The sequence below is a fragment of the Pristiophorus japonicus genome, chromosome 20 (assembly GCF_044704955.1).
Source record: "Pristiophorus japonicus isolate sPriJap1 chromosome 20, sPriJap1.hap1, whole genome shotgun sequence".
Taxonomy (NCBI): Eukaryota; Metazoa; Chordata; class Chondrichthyes; family Pristiophoridae; genus Pristiophorus; species Pristiophorus japonicus.
In genome coordinates this window covers 12,008,510-12,031,390 of record NC_091996.1, presented here as the reverse complement: position 1 = coordinate 12,031,390, position 22,881 = coordinate 12,008,510, and the positions used below count along the sequence as shown (strand labels likewise).

The 22,881-nt window shown below is 45.4% G+C and overlaps 1 protein-coding gene and 1 pseudogene across 1 annotated transcript in view; both read left to right on the top strand.

Annotated features, from left to right (window-relative positions):
- The window catches only part of kcnt1b (potassium sodium-activated channel subfamily T member 1b), a 264,397-nt gene that overhangs the window by 199,718 nt on the left and 41,798 nt on the right, over positions 1-22,881 (top strand). The window contains exons 20-23 of the mRNA XM_070863605.1: positions 576-748; positions 3,289-3,360; positions 9,789-9,923; positions 14,112-14,223. Of these exons, the coding sequence (XP_070719706.1) occupies positions 576-748; positions 3,289-3,360; positions 9,789-9,923; positions 14,112-14,223 (492 nt within the window). The remainder of the gene's footprint in view (positions 1-575; positions 749-3,288; positions 3,361-9,788; positions 9,924-14,111; positions 14,224-22,881) is intronic.
- Positions 5,256-6,186, top strand: LOC139232853 (phosphoribosyl pyrophosphate synthase-associated protein 2 pseudogene; annotated as a pseudogene).

The following is a 22,881-nucleotide window of genomic DNA, read 5'->3' as shown; positions in this document are numbered from 1 at the left end:
GAAATTTCTTCTCTCAGAGGGTTGTAAATCCATGGAATTCTCTGCCCCAGAGAGCTGTGGAGGCTGGGTCATTGAATATATTTAAGGCGGAGATAGATAGATTTGTGAATGATGGGGGAGTCAAGGGTTATGGGGAGCGGGCAGGGAAGTGGAGCTGAGTCCATGATCAGATCAGCCATGATCTTATTGAATGGCGGAGCAGGCTGTGAGTGGCCAGATGGCCTACTCCTGTTCCTATTTCTTATGTTCTTATGTTCAAACTTAATTGCACAGAAACCTTTTTTTTTACATTCAAAGAAAGAACTTGGGACATGCCAAATCACTTTACAGCCAATGAAGTACTTTTGAAACACTTCTTCGAAATAGTGCCCTGGGATCTCTTACCTCTCCCTGAGATAGTGGATGGGACCTTGGTTCAACGTTTCATCCGAAACATGTTTACCACCGTATTTGTCCATTTTAATTAGTCCTGCTGATATCATTGCAAGCCGTGGAGACTTGTTAAAGGCCCGCGAGATAAATTGTGCTTTGTACCTTGCCTTATTTGTTGCTTTTGTTTTTGTTGTTCTGTTAAGGGCTGTAGACACAACAGCTTTGAAGATGCAAAGGCCTATGGCTTCAAGAACAAACTGATCATTGTGTCTGCGGAGACGGCGGGCAACGGCCTGTACAATTTCATTGTTCCACTCCGAGCGTACTACAGACCCAGGAAAGAACTGAACCCCATTGTGCTGCTGCTGGATAACCAGTGAGTGCACTTTCATTGATTTTATTTTCAGCCTAGAACATGTATGTCATTGAGGTAATTTTCCAACCTGGCCACAGTGGCATCACCAAGACTCTGGCGCTTGCATATGACATCAGCACGACAAGAATGACATTTTCCCCATCAGACAACACATAATTAATTAATTGATCAGCAACTGGCCAACAGCAACAGTATATTTCCAAGGGGTGACGATTCAAGTCATCATTGTTAACTATATTAGCTTCCGGATGAGCAATGCCTCGAATTAAAAATTCTCATCCTTGTTTTCAAATCCCTCCATGGCTTCACCCCTTCCCTATCTCTGTAATTACCTCCAGCCCCACAACTCTTCGAGATGTCTGCGCTCCTCTAATTCCGGCCTCTTGAGCATCCCTGATTATAATCACTCCACCATTGGCGGCCCTGCCTTCAGCTGCCTGGGCCCCAAGCTCTGGAACTCCCTCCCTAAACCTCTCCGCGCCTCTACCTCTTTCCTCCTTCAAGACGCTCCTTAAAACCTACCTCTTTGACCAAGCTTTTGGTCACCTGCCCTAATTTCTCCTGATGTGGCTTGATGTCAAAATTTTGTTTTGTAACCATGACCCTGAATTTGCGTTCGGAGGCTTCCCGTTGGGGAAATGCCTCCCATTCGTAAATAAATTGCCCGCCCGCCTGGTGGTCTGGGAGGTATGGAGACTCGCGGTTCTGGGGCTTCTCCGGGTACGCGTGGGTAGAGGACTACGTATCTCAGGGGGTGCAGGCTATTCGTGAGCACCCCTGGGATCACATGGGTCAGCCCAACCAATGAAGGGAATCCCCATCCATACTTTATGCGGATTCCGTATGTACGGGAAAGCCATAAGTATGGATGGGAACACCCCCAAAAATACCTCTATACATCAAATAAACTTTAAAGAGCATCATATATTTAAAATTAATTAAAATGGCATTTCATTAAATAATTAAACCAAAAATTTTATTTTTTGAAAAATAAATTACATGTTTTAAAGAGGCTACAAATAAGCTTACTTTATTTCACAGGTTTTCTGTGTTTAAAATCTCTTACGATGGTAAAAGAAGGCCTTATGCTGACTTTTACCAGGCATAAGAATTTCACGGGCATTCACTGGGCAGAAGTTGGGTTGCTTTCCTTGGAACAGAGGAGGCCGAGGGGAGGTTTAGTTGAGATGTATAAAATTATGAGGGGCCTCGATAAAGTGGATAAGAAGGACCTATTTCCCTTAGCAGATGGGTCAACAATCAGGGGGCATAGATTTAAAGTAGTTGGTGGAACGATTAGAGGGGAGATGAGGAAACGTTTCTTCACCCAGAGGGTGGTGGGGGTCTGGAACTCACTGCCTGAAAGGGCGGTAGAGGCCGAAACCCTCACCACATTTAAAAGGTACTTGGATGTGCACTTAAAGTGCCGTGACCTACAGGTCTACAGACCCAGTGCTGGAAGGTGGGATTAGGCTCGGTAACTCTTTTTCGACCAGCTCAGACACGATGGGCCGAATGGCCGCCTCCTGTGTCGTACTTTTCCGGGTTTTTGGCGCATGTCTAAACCCGGAATTTGTGCGGTCCCTACGAGTGCGTGCGCACCTCACACACACCTGTCGGGGCCTCAAATTACGGCCCAATGTTATACACTTCTTCAAACTCTAGGGCCGTTTGGCTACTCCTGCTCCCAATTCTTATGTTCTTATGACGACAGCAAGGGATTTGTTCCAGCAGAAAACTCTCAGTTCCCCTTCTAGAGATTGAAGAAGTTTCCCACATCCCTACCTTGCTTTAAGTTAGACCTGGCAACATAGCTTGTTAGCAAAACAAAGAACTAGACTTTTTAAAAACGTGATGTGCAAACTTTTAAACAATATAGCCCAAACAACAAGTATGATGGGGTCTCCTGTTCCTGAAAAGAGGAAACACCACCACCTCCATGGCGCGTGGGAACACCATCACCTGCAAGTTCACCTCCCAAGTCACAAACCATCCTGGCTTGGAAATATATCGGCCGTTCCTTCGTCGTCGGCGGGTCAGAATCCTGGAACTCCCTCCCTGACAGCACTGTGTGGGAGCACCTTCACCACACGGACTGCAGCGGTTCAAGGCGGCGGCTCACCACCACCTTCTCCAGGGCAGTTAGGGATGGGCAATAAATGCCGGCCTTGCCAGCGACGCCCACATCCCATGAACAAAAAGAACCAATGCAACGAGTATCTCTCCCCTTTCTGCTCTCTCCCGCCCCCCAATAATTAGGCATCAAGGGGTAAAGCTGTTACAGTAATGCCCCATCTCCTCAAGATTCATCCTGAAAAGACATTTGCTGCCTATAGTGCTTTTCCCATGTAACCTCTTCCCCCCCCCCCCCCCCACTATTGTTGTCTTCCAGAATAAAATATAAGTTGAACTTCAGCTCCTACAATTACAATAATATATATTTATATGCACAGATACTCAAAAAAGTGTTGATTTAATAAATAGAGTGGTTTTACGCAATGTAATAGCGGCTTTATATACCATGCTGTGTGTTTTTTCAGGCCAGATAATCACTTTCTAGAGGCAATCTGCTGTTTCCCAATGGTCTATTTCATGGCAGGAAGCATTGACAAGTAAGTATCCATGCACTGCACCAATCAAAAGCCAGAATTCAATTGTGTGATTAAATTGGCACTTGGTTGGAAACCCTTCATGTACCGAGGCAGCAGAGTAGATCCGTCAGCACACTCGGCCGTGTTGTGATTGGATGCTGGTTTGGTTTCAGATCCTCCATTGACTAATTTTCTTATCTCAGTGGGTTGACACAAAAATGTCGGGCCATTTCTGATTCAGAACATGAGAAATAGGAGCAAGAGTAAGCCATTGGCCCCTCGAGCCTGCTCCGCCATTCAATAAGATCATGGCTGATCTGATCCTGGCCTCAACTCCACTTCCCCGCCTGTTCCCCATAACCCTTGACTCCCTTATCATACAAAAATCTTATCTATCTCCACCTTAAATATATTCAAAGACCCAGCCTCCACAGCTCTCTGGGGTAGAGAATTCCAAAGACTTACAACCCACTGAGAGACGAAATTCCTCCTCATTTCTGTTTTAAATGGGCGACTCCTTATTCTGAAACTATGCCCCCTAGTTCGAGATTCCCCCACGAGGGGAAACATCCTCTCTGCGTCCTGTCGAGCCCCCTCAGAATCGCATATGTTTCAATAAGATCACCTCTCATTCTTCTAAACTCCAAGGAGTATAGGCCCAACCTGCTCAACCTTTCTTCATATGACAACCCCTTTACCTCAGTAATCAACTTCGTGACCCTTCTCTGAACTGCCTCCAATGCAAGTATATCCCTCCTTAAGTAAGGAGACCAAAACTGTACACAGTACTCTAGGTGTGGTCTTACGCCTTGTACAGTTGGATTAGGACTTCCCTACTTTTATACTCTATCCCCCTTGCAATAAAGGCCAACATTCCATTTGCCTTCCTGATTACTTGCACCTGCATACTAACTTTTTGCGTTTCATGTACAAGAACTCCCAGATCCCTCTAAACTACAGCATTTTGTAATCGCTCCCCACTTAAATAATAATTTGCTTTTTTATTTCTCCTACCAAAGTGGATAATCTCAAATTTTCCCACAATGTAGTCCCATCTGCCAAATTTTTGCCCACACACTGAGCCTGTCTATAATCCCTTTGTAGATTCTTTGCATCCTCCTCACAAATTGCTTTCCCAGAAAGGAAAGTCAGTTTTGCACATCTCCGATCAGGTTTCAGAGTGATTTTTGTGAATTGTTGTTACTTTGCGAGCGGTTCGCATGCGCTGCGAGGGGGCGCTCGTGCTGAGCCGGGTGGTTTGGGGATCGCGCGGGAGCAGCCTCGTGGCAGCTGGTAACAGTAGCATGAGCGGCAGTGGAAAGAGGGCAAACGGGACAGGTGGGTTTGACGTTGAGTGGGGTTTAAAAAAAATATTCTGAGGGGAAGTTTCAGTTGAGGCTAGCTCATTGAATATATTCAAATCACAGATAGATAGATTTTTAACCAATAGGGAATTAAGGGTTATGGGGAGCGGGCGGGTAAGTGGAGCTGAGTCCACGGCCAGATCAGCCGTGATCTTGTTGGGTGGCGGAGCAGGCTCGAGGGGCTAGATGGCCTACTCCTGTTCCTAATTCTTATGTTCTTATTAATGTTGGGGAAGTCCAGAACCAGGGGTCACAGTCTAAGGATAAGGGGTAAGCCATTTAGGACCGAGATGAGGAGAAACTTCTTCACCCAGAGAGTGGTGAACCTGTGGAATCCTCTACCACAGAAAGTTGTTGAGGCCAATTCACTAAATATATTCAAATAGGAGTTAGATGTAGTCCTTACTACTCGGGGGATCAAGGGGTATGGCGAGAAAGCAGGAATGGGGTACTGAAGTTGCATGTTCAGCCATGAACTCATTGAATGATGGTGCAGGCTCGAAGGGCCGAATGGCCTACTCCTGCACCTATTTTCTATGTTTCTATGACCCGTCATCCATGAGCGTAACCAAAGGTGGCCTTGCACTGTTCTCTGCCATATCGAGTGCAGCCTACACTGAAATAGCCAGGAAGATTACAGAGCGACTTGGTGTAGAACCGGGTAACATTCAAGTCTACCAAGTCTAACAGAGAAACAAGAGTACAGATTCAAGAATCTGTCAGAGGAAAAGATGTGTTTATTATTCAGTCTGTTTCAAAGGATGTCAATACCACCATTATGGAACTCCTTATAATAATCTATGCATCTAAGACCTCGTGTGCCAAGAATATCATTGGTGCAGTCCCTTACTTTCCATACAGCAAGCAGTGTAAGATGAGGAAACGAGGTTCCATTGTGTCCAAGCTTCTGCCATCCATGATGTGTAAAGTTGGCTTGACTCACTTAATTACAATGGATTTGCATCAGAAAGAAATCCAGGGATTTCTCAATATTTCAGTTGATAATCTGCGAGCATCCCCATTCCTGTTGCAATACATTCGGGAAGAGATCCCTGACCACAGAAATGCAGTGATTGTTGCAAAGCCACCAGCATCTGCCAAAAGAGCACAGTCTTTCGCTGAGCGGTTACGTCTAGGAATCGTAGTGATTCATGGTAAAGTGCAAGATACAGAGTCAGATTTGGTAGATGGACGACATGATGCAGCAGCCATACATCCCAATCTGGAGATCCCTATGTCAATTCCAAAAGAAAAACCTCCAATCACATTCGTTGGAGATGTAGGAGGAAGAATAGCTATTATTGTGGATGACATAATTGTTGACGTTGATAGCATTTTAGCAGCTGCGGATACGTTGAAGGAGAAAGGAGCTCACAGAATCTATGTAATGGCAACCCATGGTCTTTTGTCCTCTGATGCACCCAAATTGATAGAAGAATCAGCAATTGATGAGGTGGTAGTAATTTTTAGGAAAAGATGCTGAATACTTATAAGATGCTTCAGATTTCTTTGCTGTTTTGTAAAAGCTAGGAAGTATGACCAAAATACCTTTTTGTTTTAGTTGCTATTGTATTATGTTTTGTGTATCACAACTGTACCTTTGCTCTTGAAGATAACCTGCTCCAAGCTAAGAGATAGCAGCAAAATGGACATAAACTCCTGAAATAGCCAACCTGGATTGTGCTAATTTCCTACATTGCAACAATGACTACACTTCAAAAGTACTTAATTGGCTCTAAAGCGCTTTGGGAGGTCGTGAGAGGCGCTATATAAATGCAAGTTCTTTCTAATGTGAAAAAAAGCACATCTGCCCTTATTTTTGGAGATGGTTCATGGAAGTAGAAAGGGGAGAATATTCCTTAAAAGGGAAACTTCCCCTCAAAGTATATTCCCCTTCTATGCATTAGTTGTAGTTGGTATCTGGAGTGACATCTTGATTTTTTTCATCAGAAGAAATCCACGTTTGAATTGGACGGTAGAAAGAGAGCGAGAGAGAGAGAGAAAGGAAGAAAGACTTGCATTTATATAGCACCTGTCACAACCACCGGACGTCTCAAAGTGCTTTACAGCCAATGAAGTGTAGTCCCTGTTATAATGGGTTGGAACACTATTTTGTACCACTGGGGTCTGAGTTTAAGTCTAGCACACATCAACAGCTTGAAAGTTTCTTCCTTTGCGAGCTCGTTGGGTGTGTGTGAAATGAGCTTAGACATTCTCAATCCAGTTACTAATGATCCAAAGTTCAAGCCTCTCAATGATTAGGCACTAATTGGCACCTATGTTGCAGTGTCACAGGGGTTGCACGAAAAGAGAGACCTGGGGGTATGTGTGCATAAATCGTTGAAGGTGACAGGACAGGTTGACAAAGCAGTTAAAAGGGCTTACGGGATCCTGGGCTTTATGAACAGAGGTATGGGGCTGAATTTTAGGCTTTTCTGTTGCCGGGGCGAAAACGGAGGCGGAGCGGGAAAGTTACCGGCCGGGAATAGTTTGCGCTCTGGTCAGGAATGTTCGGCATCTGGGCCCTGCGTCAGGGGGCGCAGCACGAAGGGAGGCGTTGTACACTTTTCGTGGTGCAAGGATGGGAAACTCGCGAACTAAAATGCCAGGCTGTGTGCGCTCCCGAGAGAAGCCTGATGGGAGGGAGGGGGGATCTTTAAAAAAAAAACCACAAAAACATTCCCAAAACATTGCCTATGCCACCACAACACAAATCGCAAAAAAAAAATTCAAAGAACAAACGCTCGCACTTACATTCGGAGTACTTTACCTTTCTCTGCACCGCCGGGAACGTTGGACCGCACCGATTTCCCAGGCGGTCATTGCGGGAGCACTTCCGGGCAGACGGATCCGGCAAAGGTCAAAACTCCTGCCAGTGTCGCAACCAGGGGGCGCTGCATACTTGGCGCAGCTCTTCCGGGTGGAGCTGCTCGGCCCCGTCGCAAAACCAGGCCCGAGGATCACTGCGGGGCGCAGGAGACCTGAACCGCCACCTTTCTCGCTGTTCCGGGGCGAAAGGGCCATAAAATCCAGCCCATAGAGTACAAAAGTGTGGAAATTGTGATGAACCTGTACAAAAACACTGATCCGGCCCCAACTGGAGTATTGTGTCCAAATCTGGGCACCGCACTTCTAGGAAGGATGGAAAGGCCTCGGAGAAGGTGCAGGAAAGATTTACGAGAATGATTCCAAGGATGAGGGGACTTCAGTAACGTGGATAGGCTGGAGAAGCTGTGGTTGTTCTCCTTGGCGCAGAGAAGATTTAGAGGAGGTTTGACGGAGGTGTTCAAAATCATGAGGGGTCTGGACAGAGTAGACAGAGAGAAACTGTTCCCATTGGTGGAAGGGTTGAGAACCAGAGGACACAGATTTAAGCTGACTGGCAAAAGAACCAAAGGCGACGTCAGAAAAAACTTTTTTACACAGCGAGTGGTTGGGATCTGGGATGCACGGCCTGAAAGGGTGATGGAGGCAGACTCAATGTTATCATTCAAAAAGGAGTTGGGTAAGTACCTGAAGGAAAAACAATTGCAAGATTACGGGGAGAGGGTGAGGGAGTGGGACTGGCTGAGAGTCGGCACGTGCTCGACAGTCTGACTGGCCTTCTGTGCTGTAGCCATTCTATGATTCTATGAAAAAGGGCATAAGGTGCAAAAGACTCTCACTGATGCAATAAAATGGGATAGAATGAGCCTTACCATGTATGAAACCCATGTTGTACCTGGGCTCAGATACAGTAGTGAAGACATTTTCCATTCCACAGCACTAATCCTGGAAGTCTGCCTATCACATAGGGAGCCCATTGAAGCCCTCCTCACATTATATTGTTCCAAACAGTTTTTAAATGTTATTATTGATTGAATCGCCCTTCCCATTTTTAAGCCGATCAAACCCAAGAAGGAGATCGTCCTTACTTGTAGTGTCAGCTATGGCTCAGTGGGCAGCACTTTCTCTCGCCTCCGAGTCAGAAGGTTGTGGGTTCAAGTCCCACTCCAGGTACTTGAGCACATAAATCTAGGGTGACACTCCAGTGCAGTGCTGAGGGAGTGCTGCACTTTCAGATGAGATGTTAAACCGAGACCCCATCTGCTCTCTCAGGTGGATGTAAAAGATCCAATGACGCTATTTGAAGAAGATCAGCGGAGTTATCCCCTGTGTCCTGGCCAATATTTATCCCATAACAAAAACAGATTATCTGGTCATTATCACATTGCTGTTTGTGGGAGCTTGCTGTGCACAAATTAGCTGCCGCGTTTCCCACATAACAGAAGTGAGTACATTCAAACAGTAGTTCATTGGCTGTAAAGCGCTTTGAGACGTTCAGTGGTCATGAAAGGTGCTATATAAATGTAAGTCTTTCTTTCTCTCTTTCTCTCTCTCTCTTTCTTTCTTCTTTCTTCCTTTCTTTCTCTTTCTTTGTCTTTCTCTTTCTTTCCATTTGGTGGAATGAACAAATCTATCTTTCTTTCTCTCTTACTTTCTCTCTTTTTCTCTCTCTCTTTCTCTCTCTCTTTCTCTCTCTCTTTCCATCTCTATCTATCTATCTATCTATCTATCTATCTATCTATCTATCTATCTATCTATCTATCTATCTATCTATCTATCTATCTATCTATCTATCTATTTGGTGGAAGGAATGAATCCCAATTACTCTTCTGCCATTTTTATGAACAGTAAATGTAATCTGACCATTAATAGATGTCAGACCGCACCCAACATCAAAAGGACCGGACACTACCTCCTGAAAATTTTATCAGTGACGTTTTGCAAAGGCATTGCTGTGATAATTTGTACTTCCACAGATTCCAAACCAATTGTAGAATTAATCCAGAAATAAAAGTGAGTAATATAATGAAAGGAGATTATGTTATTAGAGATGGAAAGACCTTGAATGCCAGAAACAGCAATGAAAATGAAGTGCAGGAGGTAAGTCAGAAGAGGAAAGGCAGGCTAATACGTTGGGTGGGACCCTGCAACAGAACCAACACAGATACTCTGGGAGAAGCCCTTTGCTGCTTCTGTGTCTGATGGTAGTTATTTGAACTCTTGATCTCTTCCTTTTGTTTTCTTGGGCATATCCCGCAGTCTGGATAATCTACTGCAGTGTGGGATTATTTATGCTGATAACCTGGTAGTTGTGGACAAAGAGAGCACGATGAGCGCTGAAGAGGATTACATGGCTGACGCCAAGACGATTGTCAACGTCCAGACAATGTTCAGGTAAGAGCATTTCTGCAGAGCAAGCCTAAGTTGCCTTTACTGCAAATGAGTTGTTGACTGACTCTCAACTTAAAAAAAAAAATGTTTGTCCATGGGATGTGAGTCTCGCTGGCAAGCCCAGCCTTTATTGCCCTTCCCTAATTGCCCTTGAGAAGGTGGTGGTGAGCCGCTATTACAGAGGGCAGTTGAGAGTCAACCACATTGCTGTGGGTCTGGAGTCACATATAAGCCAGACCAGGTAAGGGCTTCCTTCCCTAAAGGACATTAGTGAACCAGATGGGTTTTTACTACATGGTCTCCATTACCGACACAAGCATTTTATTCTAGATTTACTTAATTAACTGAATGTGAATTCCCCAGCTGCCATGGTGGGATTTGAACTCACATCACTGGATAATTAGTCTCGGTCTCTGGATTACTAGTCCAGTAACATAACAATACCCTACCGTACCCCCTAAACTAAAGTGACGTGCATCCACTTCCACTTATTTCTCATTGTAATACAAGTGAACTGGAGGAATCGAGGGATATGGGGATCAGTCGGGAAAGTAGAGTTGAGGTTGAGGATTAGCTGTGATCTTATTGAATGGTGAAGCAGGCTCGAGGGGATGTATGGCCTGCTCCTGCTCCTGACTCTTGGGTTCTTGTGTTCTTATGGAAGTCTGAAAAAAAAATGAAATGTTAGAAAGACACAGCAGGTCAGTGAGCACCTGGAAAAAAAGGGATAAGACGGGTTAATATCCCACCTCTGAAGCAGGGTCTTTTCTCAGATGCTGATGGACTAGTTTGGGTATTTCTGGAACGTTCTGTTTTATTCTTGAATTATAGTCCCAGTGGTTCTGAATAGTAAATCAAAGCATTTGATGGTGCAATACAAACATTATGGTTAACATGTGGAAAAAAATAAGCAACGTATTAAACTTTCTAAGTTCTAAATGTTTATTGGACTGAAATGTATTAATTATGTAATTATACAAGTAGCAATGGTCTCTGTGGTGATGGAGATTGAGGGGTCAGTTCTGTTGTGATTCTTTATTGTTGTGGCACCAGTTCTCAACTCATCGCGTAAGGTGCCTTCAACATTATATTTGTTGGGTAAGGGTATCAAGGGATACAAAGCAAAGGCAGGTCAGTGGAGTTTAGGTACAGGTTAGTCATGATCAAATTGATAGGGAGAGCAGGTTCGAGGGGCTGAATGGCCTCCTCCTGTTCCTAATGGTCGCATCAGTCAAAGGGCTCCATATGCCAGGCACTTTGAGTGTTGTCAAATGTGTCATTTTATTTTGGTGTAAGAAATCTGCCACTGTGGAAAATAACTAAACAATGTCCAGTACAACCCACTGTCATATTAATCTCAACATATTTACAACAGAGTTGCCAGTCAGAAGGTTGAAGAATGTATTGACAGGACTAGAATTTTAAGGTGGCCACTAATAAATCCAATAGGGAATTCAAGAAAAACGTCTTTACCTAGAGCGTGGTTAAAATATGGAACTCACTATCACAGGGAGTGGTTGAGGCAAATAGCAGAGATGCATTTAAGGGGCAGCTGGATAAACACACGAGGGAGAAAGGAATAGAAGGTTATGCTGAAAGGGCGTGATGAAGAGGGCTGGGAGGAGGCTCGTGTGGAGCATAAACACTCCAGCATAGACCAGTTGGGCCGAATGGCCTATTCCCCTGCAGTAAAATTCGATATAATTACTTCGGTGGGAACAAAACAAAGCCAAAAACCCTATTTTTTTAAATCTCAATTCAGCAGCTGCACACAACATTATGTTTTGCTGTTGGGACGCTTTACTCAAATGGCGTTTGAAATCGAAAAAAAAAATCAAAGCCTTTGAGCTTCAGTATATAAATTCTAGGGAAGTTGAAATGAAGGAGCTCTTAATGATGTCTTAGTTCAGCTGTTCCCATCTTCCTCAGGACATCGCTGAGGACATGAGAAATCAAAGAGCTGTTTTATTGCATTCAATATCCTAGATTATCTTCCCACAAGGGATTATATTTTGCTTGCCTGACGTCTTCAATTGAGGTTCGATGGCAAGTAATTTAACTTCTGCCGATAGATAAGCGCCTGCAGCCAGATTATTGGGATCTCTCCTCCCTCTCCCTTCTCCTTCACGTTTGCAGCCAAGTTCCCAGTATTCCATAAGTGTGACCCCGAACTTCCGGTCGGCAGTCACTTTAATTCCCCGCTCCACTCCCACTCTGACCTCTCCGTCCTTGGCCTCCTACACTGTTCCAGTGAAGCTCAACGCAAGCTCGAGGAACAGCAGCTCATCTTTTGTTTAGGCACTTTACAGCCTTCTGGACTCAACATCGAGTTCAACAATTTCCAACCGTAAACTCTGCCCCTATTTTCTTTTCCTTTTTTTCTGTTTTGTTCTCTCTTTCCCATCACAGCTGTTGATGACTCTGCCATTTACACCCTATCTAGACTCATCTTTTGTTTCTTAATTTGTGCCATTACCATCTCCTTTTGCCTCGCATCATCAATCCCATTTGTCCCTTAATCCCTTCTGCCTTCCATCCTATCACAGACCTTCCCTTTTGTTCTTTCCTCCCCTCCTTTCCCTGCCCCTACACCTGCTTAAAAACCTGTTACACCCTTAACTTTTTCCAGTTCTGACGAAGGGTCATTGACCCGAAACGTTAACTCTGTTTCTCTCTCCACAGGTGCTGACTGACCTGCTCGGTATTTCCAGCATTTTCTTTTTTTATTCCCAGTATTCCTGTATACATGAATGAGCCAAATGCTGTTCTATCCATAAAAAGCACAGTGACCCTGGGTGTTACTGTTGTTTATAAACACCAGCAACACCTCAGCCTTCAGTTCTGTAGTCGTGGTAGAACGATTTTAACTTAACTGTGTGAATCATAAGCTTTTTTGGGGTCCTAAAACATTCATGGTGTTTAAAAAAAAACACGAATTATTAAATATTTTTCCCATAGTTGACTATATTTGGACATCTTTTGCTTCGTGTCAGCTGTGGCTCAGTGGGTAGTGCTCTGGGTCAGAAGGTTGTGCGTTCAAGTCCCACTCCACGGACTTGAGCACAACAATCTAGGCTGACACTCCAGTGCAGTGCTGAGGGAGTGCTGCAATGTCTGAGATAGAATCATAGAAATTTACAGCACGGAAGGAGGCCATTTTGGCCCATCGTGTCCAGCCTAATCCCACGTTCCAGCTCTTGGTCTGTAGCCTTGTGGGTTACTTCAAGTGCATATCCAAGTACTTTTAAAAAGTGGTGACGGTTTCTGCCTCTACCACCCTTTCAGGCAGTGAGTTCCAGATCCCCATCACCCTCTGAGATGCAGTCTTTCAGATGAGACTTCAAACCGAGGCCCCATCTACCCTCTCAGGTGGACGTAAAAAATCCCAAAGCACTATTTCGTAGAAGAGCAGGAGAGTTATCCCCCATGTCCTGGCCAATATTGATGGCTCAATCAACATAACAAAAAACAGATGATCTGGTCATTATCACATTGGTGTTTGTGGGAGCTTGCTGTGCGCAAGTTGGCTGCCGTGTTTCCCACACTACAACAGTGACTACATTTCAAAAGTATTTCACTGGCTGTAAAGCGCTTTGAGGCATCTGGTGAACGTGAAAGGTGCTTATATAATTTTCCATATTTAAGGAAGGATATACTTGCTTTGGAGGCAATTCAGTGAAGGTTCACTAGGTTGATTCCGGAGATGAGGGGGTTGACTTATGAGGAAAGGTTGAGTAGGTTGGGCCTTTACACATTTGAATTCAGAAGAATGAGAGGTGATCTTATCGAAATGTATAAGATTATGAGGGGGCTTGACAAGATGGATGCAGAGAGGATGTTTCCACTGATGGGGGAGACTAGAACTAGAGGGCACAATCTTAGAATAAGGGGCCGCCCATTTAAAACTGAGATGAGAAGGAATTTCTTCTTGGGTTGTAAATCTGTGGAATTCGCTGCCTCAGAGAGCTGTGGAAGCTGGGACATTGAATAAATAGATAGAGATAGACAGCTTCTTAACCGATAAGGGAATAAGGGGTTATGGGGAGCGAGCAGGTAAGTGGACCTGAGTCCATGATCGAATCAGCCATGATCGTATTAAATGGCAGAAAAGGCTCAAGGCCTACTCCTGCTCCTATTTCTTATGTTCTTATGTAAGTCTTTCTTTATCAATTATTGTGTTCCACATTTCAGGTTGTTCCCCAGTCTCAGCATCATCACAGAATTGACTCATCCGTCCAATATGAGGTTCATGCAGTTCCGAGCAAAGGACTGCTATTCACTCGCACTCTCCAAATTGGAAAAGGTAACACCACATTTATTTTTTAAAATTAAAATCACAGTAGTATTGTGTCACAATGGTCCCCCCCCCCCGCCCTCAGCATCTCTCGGCGGCAATAAAATTGATCGATTCTATCTTAAAAAGATCTATTTTAATGGTTGGCTACATGATGAAATTCAAGGGCTTGCAGCCTCTCTTCTCTAGCTCGGAACCCTCCACTCGTTTTCATTCATTGCTGGCCTTGGGTAGGAGTCTGAAACACGAGAGCACAATTAGTGTTTCGTAGAAGCCTGGTTGCCATAGCTGCTTCTATCCTGAAGCATAACCTCGGCGAGAGAAGTAATTGTGCTGGTTCACAAAGGGGACAGTCCTTGGGACAACGCTTAACAACCAGTTTTACTCGGAATCGAGGTTTTTTGAGCAAATTGAATGGAGCCTTTTCATAGATTTCGCTGTCGCCTCTGATGGCACAATCATTTTTTTTCCCATGTGGGAGAATTGATAGCACTCCCAGAAACCTGCTAAACTATAGAAGCGCTGCTAGGCACCTCCTGACAATACTGGCACACTTGAGGGACTCCCTCCACTAACTTTTTAAAGACAATGTCGGCTGCCCAAAGGAAAACCATGCTATAACATTTTATTGGCAAGCAGCAGCAGCAGACACAATGTGGGAGTATGTGAACAAATAGAGAAAATTACAGCAAGCAAAGGTGCTGATCCGATGACCTTGAGGACCCTCCAGGGTCAGGGACCCCAGTTTGAAAACCTATTTCTTACAGGGCCATGACCCATGTTCCATACTGTTGGAATTCTTAAGGATTCAAACTTGATACCAATTGATTAGAATGAATATTTTATTAGTGAACACAGCAGAGATCAATACCTCTCCATGTATGATGGCAGTAATTTAGAATATAGGACTTTTTCCTACGGGTTTCAAACATCAAGACTTAGAAGAACACTGAGATTTTACAATACAATGGACACGGACATGACTCCAGGATGGTATGTTGCCTCTCTGGTGCCAGGGTCAAAGATGTCACTGAGCGGCTGCAGGGAATTTTGGGGGGGAGGGTGAACAGCCAGAGGTCGTGGTCCATATCCGTACCAATGACATAGGTAGAAAGAGGGATGAGGTCCTGCAGGCAGAGTTTAGGGAGCTAGGAGAGAGATTAAAAAGCAGGACCTCAAAGGTAGTAATCTCCGGATTACTCCCAGTGCCACGCGCGAGTGAGTACAGAAATCGAAGGATAGAGCAGATGAATACATGGCTGGAGAGATGGTGCAGGTGGGGAGGGCTTTAGTTTCCTGAGGCATTGGGACCGCTTCTGGGAGAGGTGGGACCTGTACAACCCGGACGGGTTGCACCTCAACAGGGCCGGGACCAATATCCTCGCGGGGGGGTTTGCTAGTGCAGTTGGGGAGGGTTTAAACTAACTTGGCAGGGGGATGGGAACCTGAAAATAGATTCAGTAGGGAGGGGGGTAAAGCTAGAATTAGAAAGCAAAAATAAAGAAAGTGAGTTTGAAGGAGAGAGGAAACAAGCAGGAAAAAAGGCTAAAAAAAACAAATTTAAAGGCACTTTTTCTAAATGCACGTAGCATTTGTAACAAAATAGATGTGTTGACTGCACAAAGAGAGACAAATGGGTACGATCTGATAGCCAGTACAGAGACGTGGTTGCAAGGTGACCAGAACTGGGAATTAAATATTCAGGGGTATTTGACAATCCGGAAGGACAGACAGAAAGGAAAAGGAGGTGGGGTAGCTCTATTGATAAAGGATGGAATCACTGCAATAGTGAGAAACGATATTGGCTCAAATGATCAGGATGTTGAAACATTTTTGGTGGAGATAAGGAACAATAAGGGGAAAAAGTTGCTGGTGGGTGTAGTCTATAGGCCCCCTAACAGTAACAACTCTATTAGTCAGAGCATAAACGAGGAAATATTGGGGGCTTATAAAAAGGGAACATCAATAATCATGGGTGATTTTAACCTCCATATTGATTGGACAAATGAAATTGGTCAGGGTAGCCTTGAGGAAGAGTTCATAGAGTGCACAAGGGATGGGTTCCTTGAGCAGTATGTAACGGAACCAACCAGGGGGCAGGCTATCTTAGATCTGGTCCTGTATAATGAGACAGGATTAATAAACAATCTCCTAGTAAAGGATCCCCTTGAAATGAGTGATCATAGCATGATTAAATTTCAAATTCAGATGGAGAGTGAGAAAGTTGGATCTCTAATCAGCGTACTAAGCTTAAATAAAGGAGACGATGAAGGTATGAGGGCAGGATTGGCTAAAGTGGACTGGGAAAATAGATTAAAGTGTAGGACGGTTGATGAACAGTGGTGTACATTTAAGGAGATATTTCACAACTCTCAAGAAAAATATATTCCAGTGAGGAGGAAAGGGTGTAAGAGAAAAGATAGCTATCCGTGGCTAACTAAAGAAATAAAGGACAGTATCCAATTAAAAACAAGGGTATAAAAAGTGGCCAAAACTAGTGGGAGGACAGAAGATTGGGAAGCTTTGAAAAGCCAGCAAAGAATGACTAAAAAAATGATTAAGAAAGGGAAGATAGACTATGAAAGTAAACTAGCATAAAATATAAAAATAGATAGCAAGAGTTTCTATAGATATATAAAAAGGAAAAGAGTGGCTAAAGTAAATGTTGGTCCCTTGGAGGATGAGACCGGGGAATTAGTAATGGGGAACATGCCGATGACAGAAACATTGAACAAATATTTTGTATCAGTCTTTACGGTAGCGTACACTAACAATATCCCAACAGTGGATAGTCAAGGGGCTACTGGGGGGAGGAACTTAACACAATCACAATCACTAAGGAGGTGGTACTCAGTAAGATAATGGGACTAAAGGCAGATAAATCCCCTGGACCTGATGGCTTGCATCCTAGGGTCTTAAGAGAAGTAGCGGCAGTGATAATGGATGCAGTGGTTGTAATTTACCAAAATTCCCTGGATTCTGGGGAGGTTCCAGCAGATTGCAAAACTGCAAATGTAACGCCCCTATTTAAAAATGGAGGCAGATAAAAAGCGGGAAACTATAGCCCAGTTAGCCTAACATCTGTGGTTGGGAAAATGTTGGAGTCCATTATTAAAGAAGCAGTAGCAGGACATTTGGAAAAGCATAATTCGGTCAGGCAGGGTCAGCATGGATTTATGAAGGGGAAGTCATGTTTGACAAATTTTTTGGAATTCTTTGAGGATGTAATGAACACGATGGATGAAGGGGAACCAGTGGATGTGGTGTATTTGGACTTCCAGAAGGCATTTGACAAGGTGCTACATAAAAGGTTACTGCACAAGATAAAAGTTCACGGGGTTGGGGGTAATATATTAGCATGGATAGAGGATTGGCTAACTGACAGAAAACAGAGAGTCGGGATAAATGGTTCGTTCTCGGGTTGGCAACCAGTAACTAATGGGGTGCCTGAACACCACCTCCGCGACGGGGCCGCCTGAACACTACCTCCGCGACGGGGCCGCCCGAACACCTCCGCGACGTGGCCGCCCGAACACCTCCGCGACGGGGCCGCCCGAACACCTCCGCGACGGGGCCGCCCGAACACCTCCTCCGTGACGGGGCCGCCTGAACACCACCTCCGCGATGGGGCCACCCGAACACCTCCGCGATGGGGCCACCCGAACACCTCCGCGACGGGGCTGCCCGAACACCTCCTCCGCAACGGGGCCGTCTGAACAACACCTCTGTGATGGGGCCACCCGAACACCACCTCCGCGACGGAGCCGCCTGAACACCTCCTCCGTGACGGGGGCCGCCTGAACACCTCCTCCGTGACGGGAGCCGCCTGAACACTTCCTCCGTGACGGGGCCGCCTGAACACCTCCTCCGTGACGGGGCCGCCTGAACACCTCCTCCGTGACGGGGCCGCCTGAACACCTCCTCCGTGACGGGGCCGCCTGAACACCTCCTCCGCGATGGGGCCGCCTGAACACCTCCGCGACGGGGCTGCCCGAACACTTCCTCCGCAACGGGGCCGTCTGAACAACACCTCCGTGATGGGGCCACCCGAACACCTCCGTGACGGGGCTGCCCGAACACCTCCTCCGTGACGGGGCCGCCTGAACACCACCTCCACGACGGGGCCGCCTGAACACCACCTCCGCGACGGGACCGCCTGAACACCTCCTCCGCGACGGGGCCGCCTGAACACCTCCTTCGCGACGGGACCGCCTGAACACCACCTCCATGACGGGGCCGCCTGAACACCACCTCCGCGACGGGGCCGCTTGAACACCTCCTCCGCAACAGGGCCGCCCGAACACCTCCTCTGCGACGGGGCTTCCCGAACACCACCTCCGCGAAGGGGCCGCCTGAACACCTCCTCCGCGACGGGGCCGCCCGAACACCACCTCCGCGACGGAGCCGCCTGAACACCTCCTCCGTGACGGGGCCGCCTGAACACCTCCTCCGTGACGGGGCCGCCTGAACACCTCCTCCGTGACGGGGCCGTCTGAACAACACCTCCGCGACGGGGCTGCCCGAACACCACCTCCGCGACGGGACCCCGCCCGAACACCACCTCCGCGACGGGACCCTGCCCAAACACCACCTCCGCGACGGGACCCCGCCCAAACACCACCTCCGCGACGGGGCCGCCCGAACACCTTCGCGACGGGACTCCGCCCGAACACCACCTCCGCGACGGGGCCTCGCCTGACTAGCTCCTCTTTGGCGGGGTCTTATCTGAACAACTCCTCTTCGACGGGGCCCTGCCCTAACAGCTCCTCCGCGATGTGGCCACCCGAACTCATTGGAGTTTAGAAGAATGAGAGGTGATCTTATCGAAACGTATAAAATTATGAGGGGGCTTGACAAGGTGGATGCAGAGAGGATGTTTCCACTGATGGGGGAGACTAGAACTAGGGGCATAATCTTAGAATAACGGGCCGCCCATTTAAAACTGAGATGAGGAGAAATTTCTTCTCTCAGGGTGTTTTAAATCTATGGAATTCACTCCCTCAGAGAGCTGTGGAAGCTGGGTCATTGAATAAATTTAAGACCGAGATAGACAGTTTCTTAACCAATAAGGGAATAAGGGTTATGGGGAGCGGACAGGGAAGTGAACCCGAGTCCATGATCAGGTCAACCATGATTGTATTAAATGGCGGAGCAGGCTCGAGGGGCCATATGGCTACTCCTGCTCCTATTTCTTATGTTCTTATTAAAAATGACTATAAGTTCCAAGTTCAACATTACCGGGTACAGGTTTTGAAATCTCACGATTTTCTAGAAATCCTCTAGCTTACCGATTTCAGAGTCAACCTTTTGCAATATCTATGCCTCTAGTTAGCCAGTTACGTACACCTAAAATAAATTCTCCTTCGCAATATATATGCCTCTAAGTTAACCAGTTACACACAATTAAAAACAAATTTAAACTTTGTATATGCCCCGAAGTTAACTGGTTATGCACACTCTATCCCGGCAATAACTATGCCCAAACTGGCTCAGGATAATTCAATGGGTGATCAGTCCATCTGGATATACCTTCCATGTGTTCGACCAACCAATCTTCCAAAACCTTCCTTCCAGTCGGTGTCCTTTTCCAAGCTCAAGAGAAAGATTTCCTTTGTCTCCTGTGTTTTATAGTTTAAAAAAAACTGGGCCTGGGTAGCAGCCAGATGTCCAGTTTTGTTTGGCCAGAGACAACTTGACCATTTCACTGATTGGCCAATTCAACTGTCCTTCAACATGCCTCTTCCTGTTTGATTCAAACTGCTTGTGGTAGAAATGTCCATCCCCCGAGGATTTCCTTTTAAACATAAGAACATAAGAAATAGGAGCAGGAGTATGCCATTTGGCCCTCGAGCCTGCTCCGCCATTTAATAAGCTCATGGCTGATCTGATCATGGACTCAGCTCCACTTCCCTGCCCGCTCCCCATAACCCTTTACTCCCTTATCGCTCAAAAATCTGTCTACCACCGTCTTAAATATATTCAATGACCCAGCCTCCGCAGCTCTCTGGGGCAGAGTATTCCATAGATTTATAACCTGAGAGAAGAAATTCCTCCTCATCTCAGTTTCAAATGGGCGGCCCCTTATTCTAACACTATGCCCCTTAGTTTTAGTTTCCCCTATGAGTGGAAATATCCACTCTGCATCCACCTTGTTGAGCCCCCTCATTATTTTATGTTTCAATAAGATCACCTCATTCTTCTGAGGCCCAAACTACTCAACTTATCTTCATAAGTCAACCTCCTCATCTCCAGAATCAATCTAGTGAGCCTTCTCTGAACAGCCTCCAATGCAAGTACATCCTTCCTTAAATACGGAGACCAATTTAAATCATTTTACAGATGATTTTCTTCTCCCACAAGCCTTCAACAGTTCTGAATGGTTATTACCCGTTCAGTCGCTAGACAGAGTAGCATGCGTCATTGTCTTCTATAGCTAGGTAGGTGTTGGGCATAAGCCAAAATTACGTCTACCTACACAGGCTCGACATCCCTCGTAGATCTTCTACCTCTATGCTTGAATGTTTGCAAACCCACTTTTATCCCCCAAAGTTCTGATCATATGGCTTACAAAGTCCAATTGTGTTTGTCCACACAACGTTTAAACTATAGTTTTTAAATTGCTTACCAAACAATTTCCGCACATCTTGAGTTCAGTTGCAGTAGACTCCCTTAACTGTCCATCATCTTTGCGCAGATATTAGTTTTAGTTAATAACAGGATGTGTTCAGGGTCAAAGGTCACTCTTGCACAAAAGTACTGCTCATTCAGCAAATATCTATTACCTCTTTAAATTCTTACAATACGATAGAAATTAATCAAAGAATAAAGTATTAAACTTCCAGAATGAGTAATTTACCTTGTTTTGATATCTTCCCCCACCCCCAAAAAAAGTGTCTAATACCCATTAGGCCAAATTCAGGATATAGCACTTCTTTCACACCTATTGCTAAATAATACAAAGAAAAGAGGTGGGCGCCGGAGGGACTGGAGTGCACCATCACCCCCCCGGCAACCAAATTTTAATTTGATTTAAGGTTCCGTTAAAGTTGAAAATGTTAATTTGTGGGCTCTAGATCCCTTGCCAAGAGGGGGCATTTGATTTACGTCTCAACTAAAATAGTTGTAAGAGTTGAAAATCCTGATCCATTTTCCATTTGTGCGCATTGTCGTTACCCCATTAGCTGAGTAATTACAGCTGTATATTCCTGCTCCTTCAATCCATTCACAGTCAATGGCTTGAAAATCTGTGAGGCTGAATGTTTTACATGTTCACGTGATATTCCAGTCTGTGCCATTTCTACACAGATGCTAAGCAGTTTATTTTAAAATCCAAGTAGGATGTTTCTCTTGTGACAAGTTAAGGTATTTCAGGGTACGCATTAAATATGATAATCACCCTATGAAATACTGGGCTGTAAATTGTGGCCTCTCCGGATGCGTACAAGGTGCACACATGCCCGTATGGGCCCCACAAGTTCTGGGATTAGGCACGCGATGCGCATGCACCTAAACCCGGCACTTGCGATCTGATAAAACTTATTTTGACAGATCGTACGAATGCGAAAGTAAAGGGCCTCCGCGGGCGGAGATTTGGGTTATTTGCCCAAATCCTGCCCAGCGAATATCCTTAAAAACCCTTAAATGTTATCATTCATTTTTATATTAAAAACGCTGTCCATTAAGGTAAGTTTATTTTTAATCCTACTAAAACATATGAAAAAAAAAAGTCAAAAAAGTATTTTCTTTCTAAATATTTAATTTATTTCAATTTCAATTAATTTTAAATATGTGAGGTGTATTTTTTATTTATGTATTGTGCTTCAATGTTTTTGGGGGGTATTCTCATTGATAGTAATGGGAGCTCCATGCAAACAGAACTCACCATTATTATCAATGAGAATACTTCATTTTCATTGGTAGTCCAGGCCCACGAGATCCCAGGATGCCTGTAGGCTCCTGGGATGCGTGGACCTCTGCGCTGGGCTGTGCATCTAGGCTTCGGACCGGAAGTGTTTGTTCCTCCAGGACCACCAGATACTTCCGTAAAATTATTTTCAGTCGGAGGCCTCCGCCCACAGGAAGCCCACAGGGGGAGTGTTTGCTAGTGCTGTTGGGGAGGAGTTAAACTAATATGGCAGGGGGATGGGAACCTATACAGGGAGACAGAGGGAAGTAGAATGGGGGCAGAAGCAAAAGATAGAAAAAAGAAAAGTAAAAGTGGAGGGCAGAGAAACCGAAGGCAAAAAGCAAAAAGGGCCACATTACAGCAAAATTCTAAAGCGGCAAAGTGTGTTGGAAAGACAAGCCTGAAGGCTCTGTGCCTCAATGCGAGGAGTATTCGGAATAAGGTGGACGAATTAACTGCGCAGATAGCAGTTAACGGGTATGATGTAATTGGCATCACGGAGACATGGCTCCAGGGTGACCAAGGCTGTGAACTCAACATCCAGGGGTATTCAACAATTAGGAAGGATAGACAGAAAGGAAAAGGAGGCGGGGTGGCATTGCTGGTTAAAGAGGAAATTAATGCAATAGTAAGAAAGGACATTAGCTTGGATGATATGGAATCGGTATGGGTGGATCTGCGGAATACAAGGGGCAGAAAACGCTAGTGGGAGTTGTGTACAGACCACCAAACAGTAGTAGTAAGGTTGGGGATAGCATCAA